Source organism: Aptenodytes patagonicus, chromosome 1 (assembly GCF_965638725.1).
Source record: "Aptenodytes patagonicus chromosome 1, bAptPat1.pri.cur, whole genome shotgun sequence".
Taxonomy (NCBI): domain Eukaryota; kingdom Metazoa; phylum Chordata; class Aves; order Sphenisciformes; family Spheniscidae; genus Aptenodytes; species Aptenodytes patagonicus.
Window position 1 is genome coordinate 193150926 of NC_134949.1, and position 17651 is coordinate 193168576.

At 43.6% G+C, this 17651-nt stretch overlaps 1 protein-coding gene across 2 annotated transcripts in view; it reads left to right on the forward strand.

Annotated features, from left to right (window-relative positions):
• Nucleotides 1-677: 677 nt before the first annotated feature.
• DGKH (diacylglycerol kinase eta) overlaps nucleotides 678-17651 on the forward strand; it is a 171789-nt gene continuing 154815 nt past the window's right edge. For both annotated transcript variants that reach the window (XM_076363380.1, XM_076363390.1), the window contains exons 1-2: nucleotides 678-798; nucleotides 1448-1630. In XM_076363380.1, coding sequence (XP_076219495.1) covers nucleotides 1460-1630 — 171 coding nt within the window. In that variant the 5' untranslated portion in view covers nucleotides 678-798; nucleotides 1448-1459. The remainder of the gene's footprint in view (nucleotides 799-1447; nucleotides 1631-17651) is intronic.

Genomic DNA, 17651 nt, shown 5'->3' on the forward strand with positions numbered 1-17651 from the left:
AGGTCCCAATAAAAGAACTGGTATACTCCAGAGTGAAACTAAGTTCATGGCAAGGTGTCTGCAGTGTACGATAGGTTGTACACTATGGGTTTGTTTCTCTTTCTCATTAAGTGCTTTGTATTTAGGTACTGCGGCATTATATTAGCATATTAAGAGATGTCAGTTCCCTTTCTAGAAATATAAATAGAATTGTGGGAATATAGAAGCCACAAGTATTGCTTGCTTTCTTATGTTTAATCTGGTCCATGCAGCTAGGAGTTGTGTGTTTTATTTAGTATTGCTGTGATTTAAATGCTTATTTTGAACACTGACTACATACAAGCCACAATAATTTTGAAGTCCCACAATTCAGAACATGTGGTGACATTTCGAGATCGTGTGAGCTGCCAGATCTGAGGTTAAAAGGGAAAACTGACCCTTTCTGAGTAAAAGCTCCTCTTTTACAGAGACAAAAATGAATAGAGTAGTAAGAAAATTGAACTAAGAGGAGAAAACAACTGGAAAACAATGTATGCATTTGCCAAAATTGCCCAACGCTTTGACGCTGAAGGATACCACGGGATTGACTGGTTGGAGGTGGGGATAAGGAACCCATTGCATTAGATGCCGTCCATCCAGTCCCAAAAAGTACATCCTGTGCTCCCAAGGGAGAGCCAGAGAGTCCTCAACCGCGGCCGGACAGCACGCGGGAAGGCCACCCGCGTTCAGAGCCGGACGGTTTCGCGGTGCTTGCGTGAAGCGTTTGAAACTTGGCTTTCCAGCTCCCGCTGACGGCCGCCTGGGTTTATAAACCCCACGGTAGGGTTCAGCGAGGGGCGTGAACGGAAGGTGCTCAGACACCGGAGGGCCGCTCTCTGCCCGTGCCTCGTCCCACCTCCCGAACCACGCGGGACTCTGTTCACGCGGGCGCGGCGGGACGCGGGGACGTCCGGGGAAGCCCGGGCAGGTGCGGGGGGCGCCGGGGGCCCTCTCCACCCGCTTTCGCCCGTTTCGCCCCTCGGACTCACTCCGCCGCCCCGGCGCTCACCTGCGACGCGGCCCCCCTTCGAGCCGGCCCGGCCGGCGGGGCGCCCCCTGGAGCCGGCGGCCGCTCCCGGCGGCTCCCCGGCGGCAGGGGCGCAGGGGGCCGGGCCCGTCCGTCCCGGCTCCGCCCGCCGGCGGGTGGCGGCGCCCCAGCCCCCTGCGAGCGGGGAGCGGCGCCCGCCGTGGCCGGTCCGGGGCGGGCCCGCCGCCCTTCCCCGTCAGAGGGGGCGGCGGAAGATGGCGGCCGGGCGGTCCGCTCCGCTCCGCCAGCTCCCGGCTCCGTCCCCGCCGCCTCCGTCTCCTCCCCCCCGCGCCGCCTCTTTCCCCACCCTCCCGCGCCACCTCCTCCTCCTCCTCCTCCCCGGGGAGGGGAGCGGCAGCGGCTGCCCTGGCTGAGCCGGGCTCGTGTGCTCTCTCTCGGCAGGAGTCCGGGAAGATGGCCGGGGCCGAGTCGGGGATGAGCGGCGCCGGGATCCCGCAGCAGCCCCAGCCCCAACCCCCGGCGGCGGCGGGGCCGGCGGACGAGTCGTCGGACAGCGAAGGGGAGCACGAGGGCCCCCAGAAACTCATCCGGAAAGTGTCCACCTCGGGCCAGATCCGCAGCAAGGTAAGGGGGGCAGCAGCCGGCGAGCCCCGCTGCCTTCGGGGCAAGTTTCTCCATCCTCATCCAAGAGCGGGGCCAGCTCGGAGCCGGGGGCGGCCGCTGCATCCCGCCCGCATCCTCGGGAGCGGCGGCGTGGGGGGGGAGGCAGCCGTGCCTCTTCCTTCCTTCCCTCCCCCCTCCTCCCCCTCCAGCTGTTGCGTCCACATCTGTCCCCGGCTGGCAGGAAGAGCCCCCCGGGGCGGCGGGGCTTCGCCGGGCGGGAGGGGAAGCCGACCGCCCCGGCGGCCGGCAGCCGCCCTGCCCTGCCCTGCCTGGCGTCCTGGGTGTGGGGGAAGCGGCGGGCAGCCTCCCTCCGGCTCCTCTTCCTCGGCGGCGGGCACCGCTGCCGCGGGGATCCCGCCCTGCCTCCCCACAGCGCGGGTGGGCTGTTTCAGCGAGCCCTTTCCTCACCAACTTTCCTTCTTCCCCCCCACCCCCCCCCCCCGCCTTCTTCACCCCCGGCCCCGGGGGGCCGCCGCCGTGCGCTCCGCCGGAGCGGCAGGCAGCGGCAGGCAGCGGCGGGCGGGGAGCCCGCGGCGGCACATCGGACTCCCGTTTGGGAGCGGGAGTGCCGCGAAGGAGGGAAACGCGGTTGCCGCTTTGAAAGGCATCTCGTGGGACAGGAGTAAACCGGTATACATCCTCGCTCGTGGGGCTGGATACGTAAAGCAGCTGTCAAAATTTCGGGCTAATGCAGTTTTTTGGCTGGCTCGGGCTGCCGAAGTCATCCGGGTGGAATTAACTTTTTGATGGATGGTGTATTTACAGCACGTTTTTCCCTGTAAAATCAACTTCAACAAGCATGCATTTAAAAGTACAAAAATAATGAGACCTGACTTACTTTCTGTGTAGAAGGATCCTATGACGTTCTACAAAGCGTGGGCCGCATTCAGTGATGGGGTCTGCACAAAACCCCGTTGGGGAGAGCCGATGGGTGCAGTGACATCAAGGTCAGGGTTTTTGCTGTAAGCGTCTGGTTTGAGGGGCAAAGTGAGTCCATGCAGGCCCAGACAGATCACACTTAGGGTTTGATTTCCACACAATAGGTCATGTGTTGTTGTTTCCTTTACAGAGCACCCATTAAAGTTAGTAAGGAGCTGTTTGTGGAGTCCTCTTGGGTTGTTGCTGCTCTTCCTTCGAGCTTTCGCTTCACACACTACGTCCAAAAGGCAGCCACCTTTAAACAGAAAGTATTGGTTGTTAAACAGTAGCAGTATCCCGTTATGCGAGGTGGAAAGCAATTTTTTCCTGAAACCTCCTAAACACGACATGTCATCCCATTTTATTGCTAAATGCTGATTTTGCATTTGCAGATGTTAGGCCTGGCTGAAGGGTTACTATAGTAAATAACGTAAGACGATTGCATCGTGTTGAAAACATAGTCCTACACAAACTTTCAGCTTTAACACCACTTCTGTCTGGCGGTCTTCAAAATGTTTTAAAAGTGACAGAGCATGATGCTTTATTAGCTGTAGCGGTGTTAAGTGTGTTCGAGAGTTTGCTCTCTTAGTTGGTGCTTGTGTAAGGAAAGCGTGTGGATTATGAACGTTATTGAAACAGGTTTGTGAGCATGAGATCTCAGCCAATTCTTACCAACTGTTACGGGTTGGTGGGATATTCTGTATCTGAGGGCTGTGAATGAACGCAAAGCTGGGATCGCCTGAAGTTCTAAGACAAGTCTACAAGTGATGCTTTTGCTTATCTTAGTGTCTCAGTTCTATTTCTGTGAATCAGATATATATAGGAAAAACTGACTGCTGACGTAATTGGAGTCATAAAATGTTGCTTTACTGGTTGCCATTTACAACAATATGCAACCCCGAATATAAACATCTTTCTTTCCATTTAATTAAAAGTGATCTTTGTTAAAGATGAGACCCATGTTAAATAATTCAGTAGCACTTTATTTTATAACTCACGATGCATTATTTAAAAGTAGCTATATTTAGACAGACAACTCCCATTTAGTTTGAGGGTGTTGTATGTTTGCTGTTGTAGTAGTTGGTGATCAGTGGTTACATGAAACCGCTAGAGCAAGGAACGTCAGGGAGCTGCTCTTTTACCCAGCTAGTCCCTTTCATTCATATTAGATTTGTTAAGCTTCACTTACTCGGTGAATGTGTTTGTAAGCTAAGGTTTTAATTAAATAGATTGGGTTTGTCTTACAGCTAAGAATAGACTTTTGAAAGAACCCAAAACATGTATATTACATTTATCATTGATGCTTGTGGGCTGTTTAACGCTGTGCTATTTTTCTCCGGAGGTTGCTTATATACTTACTTGAAACATTTCAGCAACGTGGTATTGATTCCTTAGCTCAGAACTATACCCAAAAGTCTCTGCTGGTAATTGTTTTTATTTTACTTAAGGAAGATGTTATTTTTAGATGTTTTGGTACAGTTGGTCATTTGTGAAAGCTACCATATGGTGATACTTTGCAGACAGAATCACTCAGGAGTGGATTTTTTTTAACGTGTGTATGGTAAGATTTAGCAAATGTATGTATAGGGGCAAACCCTTTTCGCTAGCACAAAGATAAGTCTAAAGATTTCTAACACCTGTAGTGCTCAAAGGGAGTTTTGAAGCTTTGCCTTCTTCTTCCTAAATAAAAACAATTAAGTATGTGGCTGGGGGCAGGGGGTGAAAAACAGAATGGGAAAATGAAAAAAAAAAGAATACTATATTGGCAGATGTAATTATACTGAAGTTCATTGCTTGTTTGTGATACGCTAATCATATGCTTACAGTTCTACTTAGAAATCTGTTGTCCGGTTTTACCACCACTTGCCCACGTTGAATAGCAACTTCCTCTGCAAACTGCTCGCTTGATTTCAGTGGAACTACTTTTACAGTAAATCATTACGAGAAACGGATGGGTGACAGGGCCAGATGTTTATGTAACTTCTGTTATGGGTGTATTTTTAATTTACGCGTATGTATTCCTCACATTTTCAGAGTACTTTAAAGGCATGTCTATGTCAAAATAATGCCATTATTAATTTCCCCAAACAGAAAACTTGAAGATCAACATGTTTTGGTGTCTGCAAACCTGAGGAGGAGGGACCAAGTTGCAGTGCCAAGAACTAAACTGTTCTTTGGGCCAACACCTTGTTTGTACCTAGGAGCTGTTTGCTCAAGCCCCATACTTGGTTATCGAGTGACAGTGGGTGGCAGTAGGTGTCTTTAGGGGAGTCAGGACCAAAATTAATTAGTACTTCTGTGAGATTAAAGCCAGCATCTTTAAACCTCATTCTGGAAGCTGTTGCATCTGTGGAGTTCGTATGTGTTCCTTGGAGGAAATGCAAGGGAATAAACAGGTGGCAGGTACCCTGTGAAGTTCGAGCAGTTTTGAGCTGAAATCCCCAACGGAGAGTGTTGAAACAATTCTTGACTTCGTGATGTCTACCCGCAATTTGCTCCCCTCTGGGAGACCTGAATATTTAGCACATAAAAAAGTGTCTTGGTAAAAAACATTTTTGGAATATACATTTTGTTTTTATGAGGGCTTTGGAAAACTGTAGTCAGGCAGTTTTGAAGTAGTATATATGATGCTGTACAAACAGTGTTATATTGGGGATTTAAGTCGTGGAAAGTTCTCCATGCGTCTGCGTTAAATTTGTCGTCTTCACTTTTAAAGATGCTGGTTAAGACAGGCAGCGTCGGTGCCTTTCTTAAATGAAACAGATGACTTCAGATCTTTGGGCTGCAGCCCGAAAACTCTGCCTGTCATCAGCTGGGTTGTAGTTTCTTTAAAGTTAATCAGTGTAGTGCAAAGTACATTCCTTAAAAAGATGGTCTTGCTTCAGTTCTTTATAGCTGGGACCTGTCAAGAAGGGAAGGTTCAAATTAGAGCTGACACTTTTTCTCTTTAAATTCTGCTCATTTTGGGGGCGAGCACAAGATTAATAAATGAAATGGTCCCTGGATACTTGGAAGTAGAGTTGTCAGATGAGCACAGTTATAGTTCCTAATCTTCTCTTGAGTACTCTGTGCTAAAAAGTGGACGTAAAGACTAGCGCTTTCATCGCTGACCTGGCTTCCTACTTTAATGGGTCCGTGTGCAGTTAATGGGAAAGCTCTGCTGGATACATGTTTTGCTCTCAAGTCTGTGATTGGGTATCTGGCTTGTGTTTGTTTTTGGATGAAGCAGACATTCTGGAGCAGAAAGTATAAATTGGGAAATGTAAGAAAATAGGGTGTATTGAGTGAGATGAATACACTTGTAATGTATCCGGGAGATGGTTTCTTCCTCTCCTTCACCCCCAGTGGTTTTTGTTAATAACGAAATTACTGTAACGTGGGAGATGTTCAGAAACACCAGTGTGTTATAAGTAGTGGAGATGATACAGTGTTGTTAGTTAAATGGCAAGAGTTGTTACTAGAATTATCTTATCTGGGGTCTTAATATATTTTTTTAGATATCCTAGATCATTATGGAGTAATAAAAGTAAATTAATTAAATTCCCCACTGTGTTTTTATTGGCCTTAGTGGATAACACCAGCCATTTAGGAACTGAGCCTTCAAAAAGTTTCTAACCTCTTCCATATGGTGACATTTGACAGTGCCAAGCCCCAGTAGTCACTTCCTGTTTGTTTCTGGTATACATTTCTCTCCAATTACCATCGCTTGTTAATTCACCTAAGTGTAAAGTGCTGTGGTCGATACCGGCGTTAGACTTCATGAACATCACACTCTGCAATGCAATCTGCTTTTTCTAGCTTTGATAGTTCCTGATTTACTCAGCTAAGTAGTGGTTGATTCCTTTCTGGTTAAGGAAACATGATTTTTATGTACTAGAAGTTCTCAGGAGAATGCCACGGTAGCAAATTTAACCCCACTGGGGATCCTGTATGTGCATTAGGATTGTCTGAATCTGCACAGCTTCAAAATGCATTGTAATTCGCAATTTATTTTGCAACGGCAGTAACACGTATAGTGTCACTAAACTTTATCATGTTATTATAAACAGCATGGGGCAGAACTAAAGTGACCAGGTGCATAGAAATCGTCCTCAAGTTCTTGGCACCTGGCAGTGCCTACAGAAAAGGCTGCAGGATATCTGTCTGCTGCAGTATTCGTATTTTCCATCATTTTTGCTCTGCAATTAAATCAGTTTGTTCAGTGCATGCACTGTATATCCATCCTTAGTAAAATGTTTCACCAACTTTTTTTCACAACTGTTGTAAAATCTCTGGCAAATTTGATTCCCTCCCCGCATCCTGGGGTCTTTAACCTAATTTTTAAGTGAAATACTCAGAATCAGTTCATCAGTGAATGCTCCTGATACATGCAGACACACGTACTCGTGCACAGAGTAATATATTTCAGGTTTCATATACATATATATATTATTCAGTTCTAGAGTAGGCTTGGACGAAGCAAACCAGTTTTTAGCGTGAAATGGTGCGCAATATTTATTGCTTCTCATACTTGCTCTGTCTTTGCATAAGCTTTCAAAAAAGGGTCCATTAATGGAAAATTTCAGCCAAAGACATGATAGTTTTGGGAAGTTAAAAATGACTGAACACGCTACATAGAAGCGAGCAGGCTTAGAATGGAAAGAGTTACACTATTTAAGGCACAGTGGTCATTACCACTCCAAATCCTGACACATGTTTGTATAAAACTGAAATGAAATCTGCTAAGGCATTTTAGTGATGCATGTATTGGCAAAGCTTAAATTGCTAGCTAAGTACCAGAAAGGAGAAGCTTGTAATGTTTTTAGTAGATATTTGCAAGCAGGTCTTCGAAGAAAATGTTGCTTTTGGTCTTTTTTTTCTTTCTTTCTTTCTAGAATCTTTAAAGGATTAATGCTATTTTGTACTGAAAAATAACAAGTTATACTTCCCCCCCCAGCCAGCTGGTGAGCTGTGAATGTGAAAAAAGACAAGATAATCAGACTCTCATCTTTAATATAAGAGATTTTGATTATTTTGTGTTTTGTTCCAAGGAGCTGGGGAACGCTTTTCTGTCAAAAAGATCAGGTGAAACACACTGAGCTTCTTGTTTAGTTTAGAGAGAATTTCTGGTTTTAAGAAGCAAAAGAAGAGACTAATTCAAGAACGAATGACAACTGGGAATCCCTTTCCGAGATGCCTTATCTTGTGAACGTCATGCGCAGAGTCCCAAAGACACATAACAGCCATGCCAGAGCTCAAGAAAGGACTATTCTATAGTTGGGTCTTTATCCATGTAAGGCTATATAGATAATTTGTGGACATTTTGAATTGTTTCCAGCAGTTACATCAGAATCCAAGATGCAAGACTGCTGTATGACTAGCTGGACTAGCCAAGTTAGTCTGGATATCTGCAGCAGAATACGTAGAACTACAGTGATTTTGTAATTGAAGTAGTGATCACAAGAATAGTCTGTCTGGCTATCACAAAGCCTTTATCTGAAGGGAAATACTGAATCCTCTTGACTTACTGAAGATGACAAAAAGTTCTTCCTCCGGAACGCTCCAAAAGGCTAAGTTTTTTTTTTAAACAATGTTACTCCCATTTTCTTTGAACTCTGACCAGCCATGCTTCTGGTAAGGGATCTAGAGAACATACATAGTCTGGAGACCTCAAAATCTAAGCGCAGCAAGAAGGTAATGTGAAGTGTTGTGTGTTTGTGTGGACTCATTGAAGCTCAGAATACGGAGTTTTGGGTATAAAAGAATGCTGTAGTCATTCTGATGTTTTAGATGTTTTCCTCTGATAGGGATAATTAAGACACAGTTCGGTGTCTTGTGAAGGCAGTTCAGTAGCTCACTTGCAGAGGAACCACAAGACCAATATTTTGTTCTGGTTGGCCGTTAGGTTTTTGAGATTCTTTATAGTTATTTGTAACGTAGGTGGATGTGATGTTATACAGTTATTGACAGCATGGCTAGCTTTGTTCATTTTTTTCAGTTTGATACTTTGGTACCTGGACTTTGTCTTTTATGAAGAGACATAACTCTTTCTTTCATCTTTGTATTTGCCACTGCCTTGTATTACTGTTTTATCCTTTCCCCTCCTGCCTCCAAAAAGTAACTTGCGTTGTCCAAAATCTTCTTTTAAAAACCTAAGAACAGGCTACTAAATAACAGTGCAGTAACTGTAGCTCTGTTCAAGCCACAACTCTCAATTTGCTAGCAATGGCAGAAAAAGCCTAGCTCGGGGGCATCCATAACTTACATACTCCACATGATAATAAAAAGAAACCTCATTCTTTCTTAATGCAAACATTGCATTTATCACAGCAAACAAGCTTAATGCTGACCCAAAATAAATTATTATTTTATTGATATGCTAAAAATAAGACCACCGCATTAGATGCTATTTAAAATGAAATAAGAGATTTATTCTAGTAAAACATTTAAGCACATACTGAAACACTTCAGTCCTGTACACTTTTATATGATTAATTACTTCTTAAAATTAAGCCGGCGCTTAAGTGCTTGTTGGATGTGGGCCACAAAAACTTTATACACGAAGTCAGAACGTAGTTGACTTATAAAACTTTTACCATTTAGGAATTATCCTGATATATTGCACAATTATGAAGAAAGAGCAAATAATTTTTTTTTTTCCAGCTAAGTTTTTCATTTGACTAATGTTCCTGTTTAGGCATATTCCACCGCTTAGATACTGAAAGCACGATAACAAAACCCTGAGCTATACTCCTGGGAGAGTTAACGTTATGGTAATGAATTTGGCAAGGTTTTACACTTGATGAGAATTTATTTGTTTATTAGATGGGCGGCATGAGATTTCTGATGACCTGAACCATTCATTTCCTTGCCTTTAAACGTTTGGGGTTTGCAAATGGTGTGAGATCACGCTACATTATTGTCACTTAGCAACCTTAATAGGGTTTTGAAGCTGAATAGTAGCTTGTGGGTGTAGAGTCTCCCTATGTATTTGCCGGGTGGGAAGCAACACGAGCCCCTCTGTGGGCAGCCACCGGGAGGATGCATGTCCAGCCCATGCCAGGGTCTTTCTAGATGTGCTCACTGAGAAGAGCCAGCCGTGCCCTTGGTGTCGTTTTGCACTTCTGGCATAGTTTCGTGCTGGGAAGATCTGCTGAGGTTTTTCATGCCTGCGGAGATTTAAGTGGATCTAAAGGGCTCTCATGCTGCTCTGGTCAGTTATGTCCTGTTGTGTGGTTGCTTAAATTTAGCAACCGAGTTTGGCTTCAGTTTGACAGCCGGTAGTCCTTACTGCCGCTGTGATGCTCCGGAGTGAGAGAGAGGTCGGTGTCTTCCCAGCTCTTGGTGCGAAGGGTAGCTTGCTCTGGTTCAGCTAAGGATGTCAGGAGGGATCAGCATGGCTAACCAGCAGTCCCAGCCACCTGTAGGGCAGAGAGTTCTTCCCTCCCTGTGCACACTCTCTGTTGATTGTGAGGATGGGCACATACTTCTGTGTTTGTTTTAATGCTCCCATAGAGACATCTTGCTTCTTGTTCTCTCCCTCCTTTCCTGCCTGCTGCTGTCATGGTTTCTTCAGGAATTTGAACAGAGAAAGGGTGACATCCCTTTTCCTTTCAGCCTGTGCCTCTGCAAGGTTTCTCCCAATAATCCCCATAAAGAGAGAAACTGCCCAAGGCAAAAAAGTTTGCTGGGCATGGAGTCTTGGAGAGGGTGCAGATACATGAGGTTGCTCCTCTGGATAGTTTCACTCCTCTGCACTGCCTTCTCCTTCGGTGGTACTGATGGATCTTGGGAGCAGATGGTTCACTGGGGAGCTATTGAAAACTAATGCACCCTTTTTGCTGATTTTTCAGCTATTATTGTCATTTTTTGCCCGATGTCTCGGGGAGCTTCACACGAGTTACTCTATAGACAAACATTGATTGGCCTCAGTCTCAGAGGTCTGTTAAAGTGAAAAAAGAGAGAGCACATAGGGTAAAAGGGGGTTTAGTGAGTCAAGGATCCCATCACTGAAAGAATATGGCAGTGTTCGTGGTGTAAACAGTAATTCTTTCTATTGTATATTAACTTGATATATTTATAACACGTGGATTCTGTCTGGGAAGAATGCTGAGAGGACGCAGGTCTGCAACGGGGAGCTAGTGTGAGCGAGTTACTTGGGTGTGAGATGAAGAGCCAACGTTTCCGATTAAACCAGAGCTTTTAAGGAAATAAAAAATATTTTTCTCATTTACACAGCTTCTCATTACAGACAAAATAAACAGGAATAACCTTCAGAGCCATCTATCTGATGTTGTTAAACTTTATTTTCTTTCCCCTGAGTGAGTGAACTTGTTTAAGCAAACTTTGCATATAACCTGGAAGTCTGCATTATAATGCTTTTGTAGGGGGAAAACAATTTAAGAAAACTTTCATGTCTTCATGCTCAGTTGACTGCATCTTGGTTTTTTTGGTTATGAATGAATGCTGGGCTAATACACGTTTGTATGCTGCTTCTTGCCTGCTTCTAGAAGCAGGCAAGCTTTAGGAAGCAAAGAAAGGACTTTTACCTGTACTGAGTCCACTGGTTAACATTTTGTAGAGAGAACATTTTGGTCAGCGTGCCTCAAAACTATGTGCAGGCAAGATAAAATTTATACCTGAGACACTTTACTGCTTAGGCTGGTGGTCTCCAACCTTCCTCAATCCACTGGCAAATAAGCTTTCAAAAATTCAAAGGCAGTTACACAAGTGAAGGTCTGTGCTTGTATCCTGTCTAGTAGATGACAAGCTTTTTCCCTTGCCCTACTTGGTAATTTTATAAAATAAATTAAAAAATATACTCTGGGCTTCAGAGGGTTGTCAGATTTCTATCTATGTCCCTGGTGCTGCATCACAAAACTCTGTTCTGCTGCTTCTTCAGCATTTCAAAGGAAAAGAAGATCCTAATAAGTACAGAACTTCTGATGAGCTCTTGTCAAAAGCAAGCTATTAAATGTGCTGGCAATGTCAAGCTGTAAGTTTAAAAAACAGTCAGTACTTTTGTGTATTATTTCATGTTACCTGGTGTTGCCAGGTAAATGCAACTACAGTGAACAGCTGGTTTGTTTTTTTTTTTTAAAAGAATACATAATCTTTATTCCAGTTTCTTTAAGCTTTGCATTTTTCCATAGTTCTGGTTATATGTACACTTCAGATGGTCTTACTTCTTGCATAAAGAGACCAGTAGTCCTGTGCATGTGTGTGTGCATGCGAACCAATACTGAATTTTTTTTTGCTTACACTGTTTAGGGTAAAAAAAAAAAAAAAAAATCAGTTTTTCAGTTGGTTGCTGTGTGCACCACTGAGGAGGAGATAAAAGGAGTTAACAACACAGGTTCTACTCCTTCTCCACCCCTCGTCAGCCAGGGCTCTGCCGCCAACAGTTTTACAAAGGGCTCCTATTTCAAATTACCCTTTGAGCCTGTGATAAACCTGTGTCCCTGGGAGGTTGTCTCACAGTGAGGAGTTGGAAATGACTGGGAAATCTGATGGTTTTCTGTTTGAATAAAAAAAAAAATAAAGTAAGTCACAGCCAGAGCAAGAGGCAAATGAGCTTCTGCTGAATTTTATGCTAAGGATGATTATACCTTTTCTTTGAAATATACACCAAGGTTATTTATAGCTAATCCACAGTTTAAATTACCGTGTGTAGGTGTGAGAGGTTATAGAGAGGGACTTCTTCTAGAAAAAAAATATTTATGGGGGTTGTTACAGAATCATAATAGTAATTTGGGTTGGAAGAGACTTTGGGAGGTCATCTGGTCCCACCCCCATGCTCAGAGGAGGGACACTTTCAGAGCAACACTGGGTTGCCCAGAGCCATGTCCCTCTGAATGTCTTAACAGATCACTAGAATACAGTTCCTGATTTATTTCAAATTAAGTATTCTCTTTCTTCCTTTTACACAAGTGTCAAGGATAACCTGTGTCTGCTGAGGAAGATTTGTCAGTATTTAAAGGCCTGGTTAAATACCTTCAGAAGCAAAAAAATTACTTCTTTTCAATAGTGCAACTTTAAGAAAGGTCTTAAAAAAAGGAAAGTGCCTTTCTTCTCCCCCCGTCCCATACCCTTATAACATGGAGCAGGAGTGAAATGGTGTGGTTGCTGTCTGTTTATAGATTCAGTAATGTGCCAGTGTACACTTATGATACCTAATTAAGAGTATTCTAAATAACTTTTTGTTTGCATTACAGATGAAGCTATGCGATTGCAGATCAATGGCATGGAATCATGTCATGCCTTATCAAGGTTTAAAGTCTTTCTTCTCTCTCTAAATTAAACCTCCCTGGACTGATTGCTATTTTGAATAGTCTTCCTACTATAGCTGTGCTTTATCTGCCGTAAGACTATTTGTATGCCGCTTTAGTTAAAATTTGAAAGCTAGAGTTTTAAGAGGCACTCAGGGGAACTGGGAACTAAACTAAACTAAACTTTCCTACAAAAGGAAATTGCAAGAACTTACATGTTTTCTTTTGTTTCTGATGTCATTCTGCATCACGTTTGATGACCTAGGGTTTGACAGAGATGCAGTTGGTCAAGATGCAGTTGAGGGTGTCTGGGTGGTGCTGCACCATCTTCAGCATTCTTTCCACATCACTGGAGGTGATTCTGCACCTCTTGCAGGTGGTGACAGATGACTCGGAGGTCATGAGTATGGTACAGAATACGACCCATCTAAATGCAGCAAAGAAACGCTTGGCACAGGGACTGGATAAAACGTAGGCTTCTTGACCTTTCATGTCCGGGATATACTTTTAATGCTTTCCCTCTGGTAAATTATTTGTCGTGGAAGTGATTATAAAACTTCTCAAACTATGCAGTTTAGCTGAAAGACTGTATCTCTTGTTTGAGCCCAAGCTTGGTCCTCCCTTTTACTTGACCTTGGACCACTTAAACTTTGTCGGTTGTTGCTAATACCACTGATTAGTTTTACTACAGCATATGGCAATGGAGAAATACCGATTGCAACTCTTCTCCCCAAGGTGTTAAGCAATACTAACCCTCTGATTCTTGATGTGTGCAGAATTTTGCAGCGTACAGAAAAGCACTTCTGTGTTTTTCTTTCATTGGGGAGGTATGTAATGTAACTTATACAAAAAGAAATTTATACTAAGCTGTCTGACAAAAATAATATGCAGTATCCACAGAGAAAAATGGTTGGTAGTGCTGAATTTTGCTTGAAAAATTTGATCAGTGATGAATGCCTAAGAATAGTGAAAGGCTGTAGTACTGCTGTCTTAGAAACACGTGTAATAGAACTTCTGTTCTCTAGGTAGCTACACAGTGTATAAAATTATTATTCATCTGATAGGTATAAATAAAGAAAAATGTTCTGACACCTGAAGTTCAATGGTGGCTTTTGTTTTAATTGCAAAATTACCTTATTTTTAGATGGAAAGGTTGAATATCAGTAGCAGTGTCTTGCTAAGTGGTATAATAGGCTGAGTTTTCTGTTCTTTAGAGCCTCCTAAATTTGACTGAATCTGCACTTAATTTTTTCCCTAGGGAATGGAGCTTACAGGGGGAATTTCTATACATGCTATCTGAAAATTGCTTATTCTCAGATTAGTATTATTTTTTTAATTTATTTGCTCTTAACCATTGCGTATAGCTTGGTTATTCTCATCTTTACAGATGTTTCTTTCAGGTTTAAAATTCAGGAAAAGCAGTGCCAGGCGTGAAGCCTGAAGTTCAGGCAGTTCCCTGACAAAGTTCAGAGTAGCGCCTATTATAGAAGCACTGTTTATATAGTTCCAGTTAGGAACATCATAGCATGTCTATTACAACTATCTCCTTTTATATATCGGCTATAAAAACTAATTCTAAACTGCAACAAGAATGTGGTCTTGATGTTTTATTGCTTAGAGTTAATATATAGTGAAAGCCCATTTGAGAGCATTCAAGAATAAATGCTGCTCATCATTGCAGTCTCTTGGCAACCTGTGCCGGGTTCATTGCATATAGGCAAGCAGCTGCCTGAGCATTGGTGGGAGGTTTTTATCTTCTTTGTTATTTTCGCGAGTTGCATAGAGAAGAGTACGATTTGAAATGTCAGCGTCCTGGGATTTGGACAATGGGGATGGATACGCTTAGTGTTCCTAAAAGCTTCCGCGGAAGAGAGTGAAGGATGGAGAGAGCAGCCAGGACATTTCATCAGGGCAGTTTAAATGTAACGCGTGGGACAGCTTCCTTCTGAAGCTTCATCAAAGCAGAGGTAGAGGATTGTTTGCAAACAGCCAAGTAACTTGGGAGCGGCTTTTTGGGGAACGTCTTGGAGACCTGAAACTACACATCCCAGTGAATGCTTAGCTTGACTGTCTCCTTCAGTGACCTCTAAGTCTTTTTTTTTTTTTTTTTTTTTTTTTTTTTGGCCTGGACGTGGACATAATGTTGCCAACAGATAGAACTGTTGTAGCTTCTAGAGTGTCTTCACGTGTTGTCACAGCCAACGGAGGCCTAAATGAAGGCCCAGTGGAGGAGAGGGTGTTCAGTGCATCAGCAAGGAAGGACGTAGTACGTGATCCACTTGTGTGTAAGCTCCTGCTCTGGACTGAGAACCAGATGTAAAAAAATAAGGAGTATCTCTGGAGTAGGAGAGAGAGAGAGTGTGATTTTAGTGCTTTGTGCACTATGCTTAGTGCACACCTAACCTTCTGCGTTCTTAGTAAGCAGATCACACTGAGGAAGTTTATAGCAAACAAGAAACAGGATTTAAGTGCCTGTGATTGTGCTTGCCGCTGCACACGTGTGCCTAGAAATATCGTGGGGCGGCTTGATCAGTAAGGTGACCTGTGGGTGTTTCATCTCTAGCACCGTATCAGATATTGCCTGTCGTAATGGCTTTGTAACAGCTTTTCTCCCAGAAGCTAGTGATGCTTATGGGACACGCTTAATGCTGTGGGTGGATCTTAAAAGGGAGGATGTTGCCTGGAGGGCAGCGTTCAGCCTATGAAATTGTTCGTTATTTTTCTGCAAACTGTAGCTCCTGAGGCACTCCATTTTTTGTTTTCCTTATTTCTCCTCAGGTGGGTCCCTACCCGTGAATTCGTGATGTAATTTCAGTTAAGAGTATATTTTTAATTACTTCTGTTGGAGTCCAAATAGTAAAACATGACTGTCTATCTTCTTAAAAATCTAGCTAACCCCTTCCATCTTTCAGGAGTGAAATGATGATGTTCTAAGCCTTGTATGTCTTCTAAGGATAAGAACTTATTTTAATTTAAAAACATTTATTTCCCTAATTGTCTGCTACACAAACGTGGAAGGCGTAGTAGGCTAGTGGGATCAGAGGACTGGGATGCGGATGCAGGAACTGGAAGCCCTTCTGTAACTATGATGAAATTTTCATTTTGCAAGGCATGTGTGTTCTGAAATGTGTATTCTCATGCCGTAATTATCTATGCTTATGACATGAACTTATATTTTAAAGCCTCTATGTCAAACTAGAAAGGCCAGATTATTTTTTTTTTCTTTTTCTTCTTTTTTGTTTCCCCTGCCAAATGAGCTTGGGGATTCTCCAGAAGACATTTTAATTCCCGAGGAGAAAGTTACAACTCCTAAGATGAGACAGGTACTAGAGAATCTATTGAACACTTGTTTAAAATGCCTTTTAATTTTTTTCTTTAGTCGAATTGCGTAACACTTAGCCATTATGTCAAATGCCTGTGAAGTCTGTTGGTTACAGTGGTGGGAAGGGGGGATGGCTGCCATGAGTGAGCTGCTTAAAGTTGTTTTCTGTTCTTGTGGCTTTTCTTTTCTAAAACAACTGGATAGCTTCAAAGGACTTTTGTGTTGCAGTGGACACCAGGGTAGGGTGCTGGGCCATAGTGATGATCAGATATGGCAGAACACTGATCAACAGCTATTTTCTTGGCTGGGATAAACGTCATGACGTGTTGTGAAAGCAGCAGTGTAGGAATCTGTGCTAAGGCAGGATCCGTGCTCTGCCTGCTTGTGTGTCAAATGGGGGAGTTACCTTCCAGCTTTGGTAAAAACTCCAACATTTTGGGGTGTAATTGTGTGTTCTCACCTTTCTTTTTTACAGCATGTACTTCACAACTGCTTTTCCAGTGAAACTGTGCCTCTTCCTGTGATGATGATGATGATTACTATTATTTTTATTGTATCACGCTTTACATCTTCAGCTGATAGATCGAGGAGGTGTCTGTCTGGAGCACAGTAGTGCCGTACTGAGGTGCCCTAGCTAGCCCTAAATGAACTTGCTTGCCTTCTGGATCCAGTGCAGCCCTCTTGGGCTTTGTTCCTAACAGAGCTAATTAGCTGGGGTGTTACATCATGCTAAAGCGGTTATCTTGCTTCCAGTTCCAATGTGCTTCATTTAGCGATAGCTCACATATCTTTGCAGAACACGGCATTGTATTGTTTAGGCCTGTCCCAAAATACTTAGAAGGAGAGATTTATAACAGGGTGCTCAGTTCTGCTTCCTTATTTCTTTGGTCTTTGTACAGTGGTGAATTAGCTCCTCAGTTTGGGATGATTTCTTCCACACTGCTGAAGGCCTCTTTTTGCACGCAGGGAGCCAGTCTTGTCTTGTTTGTCTTCGTGTGCCTCACATCAAACTTACCTTTCCGCATCCTAACCAGCCCTCGGTGCTTCGCTCACTCAAGGTAACGATTGCCCTAGAGCAGCCTGCCTTTGCTTCTCTCTCTGCTTCTTTAGGAGCACGGTATCTGAAGGATTACATGAGGAGGGAGAGGGGGTTGTGTGCTTCCACTTTACCAGGAGAGGAGAATCCCAAACCTTGCCTGCTCTCTGTAGGGACGTTACTTGCTTTTTCCCACCTGCATGGTGCAATGAAATACTGCTAACCAGTGTGCAGCAAAACTCCAGGAGCATCCTGGTAATTGCCTTACTTCATTCAAGGACCTAGATCCGTGGATATGGAAAACGGTATGAGGAAGAACAGTCTCATGTTTTCAACCTCTTAATTTTTTGTGATCTGTGTCCCTAGTAAATAGTTAATGTAAAGCTGAAGCGGAAAGGGATTCAAAGTGCCCTAGTCCAAGGAAGAATGCCGACACTATGAGATGGTCTAATCAGGATC